This window comes from Thalia democratica, chromosome 4, assembly GCF_965202585.1.
Source record: "Thalia democratica chromosome 4, ktThaDemo2.hap1.1, whole genome shotgun sequence".
NCBI classification, from domain to species: Eukaryota; Metazoa; Chordata; class Thaliacea; order Salpida; family Salpidae; genus Thalia; species Thalia democratica.
In genome coordinates, this window is record NC_139168.1 from 61,596,328 (window position 1) to 61,601,058 (window position 4,731).

At 34.6% G+C, this 4,731-nt stretch overlaps 1 protein-coding gene across 1 annotated transcript; it reads right to left on the minus strand.

The window, feature by feature from the left end:
- Positions 1 to 2,077: 2,077 nt before the first annotated feature.
- On the minus strand, positions 2,078 to 4,521 carry LOC145833501 (uncharacterized). Its single transcript, XM_082940672.1, has 2 exons — positions 3,920 to 4,521; positions 2,078 to 3,500 (listed from the first exon to the last, which is right to left on the minus strand). Exons 1-2 carry the CDS (start codon positions 4,519 to 4,521, stop codon positions 2,267 to 2,269), a joined length of 1,836 nt encoding a protein of 611 aa, XP_082796798.1. The 3' UTR covers positions 2,078 to 2,266.
- Between the last annotated feature and the right edge of the window lie 210 nt (positions 4,522 to 4,731).

Genomic DNA, 4,731 nt, shown 5'->3' on the forward strand with positions numbered 1-4,731 from the left:
GAAGCCGCCATCGGAAACAATAAGTCCATTAGAAACAATAAAGTCAATTTCACAAATAAATGATTCTAATTTTTACCAAAACAATTGGTTCACAAACAAAAATCAGAACAAGTTTTCAACTCCAGGAGAAATTAGAGCCATGGTAAAATCTGTCGGCTATCAGAACTCGATGTTAACTTCTAATTCTGCTTACGCAAAAGAAAACATAAGGACCTTTGATTATCCCAGAAGTAATAACAAAGATAAAAAACTAAAAACTTCTTACCTAGAAGATGTCATTTTTAAATTGGACAAGTGCTCAGGAAAGGTTAAGAAGGAAAACAATACAGTTTCGCCAGGGGTTGAAACTTTAAAAAATCTAACTCGAGCACTAAAATATAAAAGTAACCGAGGGTCTAAAACTGAAAACAGTACAAATTTAAGCCTTGTCCAAGAAAAAGAAGTCAATAAACAAAACGAAGAAAGATCTGTAGCTACTAAAATTACGCAGTCATCCGGAAATTCATTCGAAAACAAAAACTTCCTAAACAATTGCTGCAAACCTGAAAAAGGAGATTCCATGTCAAGCCCGGCGTCGCGAGACAACGTGCAGCCGTGCATAGTCGTGTCTTTGAAGGAAATTCTCGAAAACTTTCACGAAAAGTCCGAAAAGCAAACACAGACGAACGTCGGTCCGATAAAACTGAGCAAAGCTTGCGCGGCAGAGTCGAGGGAATTGAGACTGTCCATGAACAACAACATGCTGTTTCCTACGGCAAAGACGATGAGCCAGGAAGGGGAAAAGAAAGCGAGCAAGAGAAGGTACAGGAAGAGCATAAGGCAGCCTGCGGGTCTCGCTTCTGTGGTTTGGTCTTTCGTGACCGGAGCTTCAATGACTAATATCCTTTATGAGGATAAACCGCTTTCAGTTTGCTCCTCTCGTAATAAATGCTCATGAAAAATTAACTTTATAACTAATAAGTTGCTTAAAATTTTTGCAGTTATAAATTTAAGCGTAATTTAACCTTTTTTATCGCTTAGAACTTATAGTTGCTTTTTACATGAGTAGCAGTGATAATAACACAAAATATTTTTTTTAATTAGTTAGTTTTTAGTAATTAAAGTAAGAGTAAAACTAGTTTTTACAAATATTTTTGAATAATATTAAACTGTTATTATATGGAAGATTTATTTTGAATAAAATAGTTTTTGGTTATAATCAATATTTTTTTGATTTAAGGCTACGAGAACTTTTTAAGAAAGCATAGATATCTTAAGCTTTAAAACTATTACTTGACCTAAAATTTTTAGTTTGTCAAAAAATATTTTTTATGATAAGTAATAACTAAAATAAGGTTTTGTCCAAATTATAAACAAAAAAATTCAAAGTTTTATTTTGTTTTTAACTACTAAATAGGAAGTTTAGTATTCGATCTTAGCGAATAAATTCTATTAAATAAAGCTCAAGGAAAAAAAAATCTTTAATGTTTTTTAATCATACTAAAATAGTTTTTAAAAACTTAAAAATCTCTAAGTAGAGCAAGCTATGTTTTACTTTTGTAACGTTAAATAAACGCATAGTGTTATCAAGCATTTCAATGTTATTCAAAATAAATATCAAGAGTTTAAGACAGTTTAAATTTATAGACAGTTTAAATTTACAATTAAATCTCTTATGTGAGAACCAAAAAGAAGGATTTTGCGTTATGTAGTTCTATATAGCTAAAGTAAGAGATTTAACAAGTAAAATAGCACAACGCAAAATCCTTCTTTTTGGTTCTCACATAAGAGATTTAATTGTAAATTTAAACTGTCTATAAATTTAAACTGTCTTAAACTCTTGATATTTACTGATTGATGATTACAAAAATTAAAAAAAAAAAAATTTTTATAAGATTTTTTATAGTGAACTTAATTTGGATTGACCATTTTTATAAACCACTTTAGAATAAGCCTTTATGTAGTTCTATATAGCTAAAGTAAGAGATTTAACAAGTAAAATAGCACAAAGGCTTATTCTAAAGTGGTTTATAAAAATGGTCAATCCAAATTAAGTTCACTATAAAAAATCTTATAAAATTTTTTTTTTTTTTAATTTTTGTAATCATCAATCAGTTTTTTAAAAGTTAATAGTCACAAAAAGAATATTCGTAAAACAATTTTTATACTAATTTTAAAATTATTTAAAGACTACTATTTCAAATAACTTCGCTTAAAACTGTGTTGAACGGGTACTTTCGTTATAAAAAAGAACTTTTTTTTTGATTAAAAGTAAATTAAGAAGGATTTAAACTCGTGACCTTTTCATCATAACATCGTCAACCGCAGTTCCTATTTCCTCGGGGTGCAAACTGACGTGAAACGATTCGAACACGGAATCTTTCACGTTGCTCGCCGGAGCCATTTCAAAATTTTCCTTCGGACTCGTCGCGGTGCTGCTGACACTCGCTTTTGTCTTCTTGGTGAAAACTGTGCTGCTCACAATTTCAGAGGTGCGTATTTTTTCGATGACAAAAGAAAAGCCAAGCTTTTTGGACACTTGCGCCATTATTTCGTAAACGTTGTTTCGGAACTTGACGTTTTTCACGTTGTATATCAAAAAGTTCCAGATGGTCGCGCACGTCAAGCACACGTAGCCTACAAACTCCAACGAATAAAGCGCTAAAAAACTTTCAAGGTCCAGGCTACGCGGCTTGTACAGGCTCAAGTTCGGTGTTGCTATGGTGGCTATTATAACAACGATCAACGGCAAAGTCATCAATGAAAAAGCCGTGACCATTTGAATCAAAGTCTTCGCCAGCTCGACCTCAATGTTACGAGGTTTTTTGTCCGATCTGGATTTCTTGCTGTGAAGACGCTTGGTTTTTCGTGTGTGCTTTCTGGTGTAACAAAACGTGGCGATGCTCGTACCGATCATCAGCAGAAAAGGCAGGCCCAACACAACGATGTACACCGTCTCCGCCTCGAAGCCGGCCATCGTGAAAAGGGCGCCGAAGAACACGGCGTACAAAAGAGAAGGCTTCGTATAAAGCGGCAGCGTGGCCACGAACACGCAAAACAGCCAGACCGCCGCGCACGCCCGCTTCGATATTTGCTTCGTGTTCAGCGTGCGGTAGGTGAAGGGGCGGGCGACCGCGAAGAGGCGGTCAGCAGCGGCCAGCAGCAACGTGTAGAGGGAAGCCATCAGGCAGGTGAAGTAGACGAAGCCGAAGAATTCCACGTAGCTCTTGCTGTAAACGTCTATGAATCTCGAAAACAAAAAAGACTCGTTTTTACCGAAATTAACTTCTTTGATAGCGAAAGGAGACCTTGTCAAGCTCAGCAAGTTGTAAAGTATCGACGGTATGACCACAACCGCGTAAATGACGTCGGCGATTGCAAGCGATACTTTGAAGCTTGATTGGCTGTTTTGCAAGGACTTTTTCTTGCAAGTGACCAGAATCACGAGTGTGTTCATCAGCAGTGAAGCTACTCCGACGACTACGTGAAACGCGGCTAGTGCCCGGATGTTTGTTTTGCAACTGAAAAGCAAATTTGGAAATACTATTTGATTTATAATGGTCTAATAATTTAAAATACATTTATTACTTTAAGAAAAACTACAGTTGTTAAAACACACTTTAGTTTGTACGTTTGTTGTGTAAAATTTACAATGAAGCTAATTAAAAATGTGCTATCACTGCTTTTTTTATTTAGCTGTTTAAAGCTAAAAAGCGTTATTTTAAAATAAACTACTTAAGCATCTGTTTTAAAAAAGTAACATTATTCAGCCTTGTAAAAATAATTACTGCCACTTAAATAAGCGTGAATAGTGCGTAAAATAGTTTTGAATAAACTGATAAGTCACATAAGTAACACAAGCAAAAACATTACATTTTTCAATTTAGTGAAGTTATACGTTCAGTCGAAAACAAACTAATTATTAAAAATGATAAACAACCTTTGAGGAGCACAGTCCCAGTATGAAAGCCCAACATTTGCTACATTTTTGTTATGAAACCCACACCAAACTATCGGACACATTGGAATATCGAGACTCAACACTTCTACAAAACTTTCAGCTCCGAACCTGTAAAAACTGTTTACTGCGACGCATGAGTCCTTTAAAAAAGGTTGCTTTGATGACAAGCTTTTGCTAGACATATTATCTTTAACACTGCACGTACTGTTAAAACTGTCCGGGTCACAGACTGACAAATAAGCCTTTTCGGACAGATCATTAAAGTTGAAAGTTTTTAAGCTGCATTCGTTGTCGATTTGCTCGCTGCAGTTCCACGATTTTAGCAGGTTCAAATACCTTAACAGCTGCATTTTGTATCTCCACGAGCACTCGAAGGCTTTTGTGAGGTTTTTGCAGCATGACTCGTTCTGAGGTAGGATCTGACCAACTTTGATGTAAGGACAGTTTACTTCATACTTACATACGGAAGTGTTGAAGAGACTCTCAGCGTTTAGAACGGTTGTTGTGTTTTCGTCACTTGAAACGGTTGCTACACACAAAATTGCAAATGTTATTATTTTTAAATAAACAAATATTTTCATTCGTTTTTTTTTGTTTTCAAAAATACATTTAAAGCTGAAATATTGTTTATATTAACACTACCCGATAAGTTTTTTCTACAACATTGTTGTAACTTTTAAATATTTTTGTACCATTGTTGCATAAACTCTAGATTAGGTAGTTTTAAATTTAATAAACATAAACTTTCTAGTTACTTAAATCAAAATACTTATACAGGTAAGTCAAAGGCT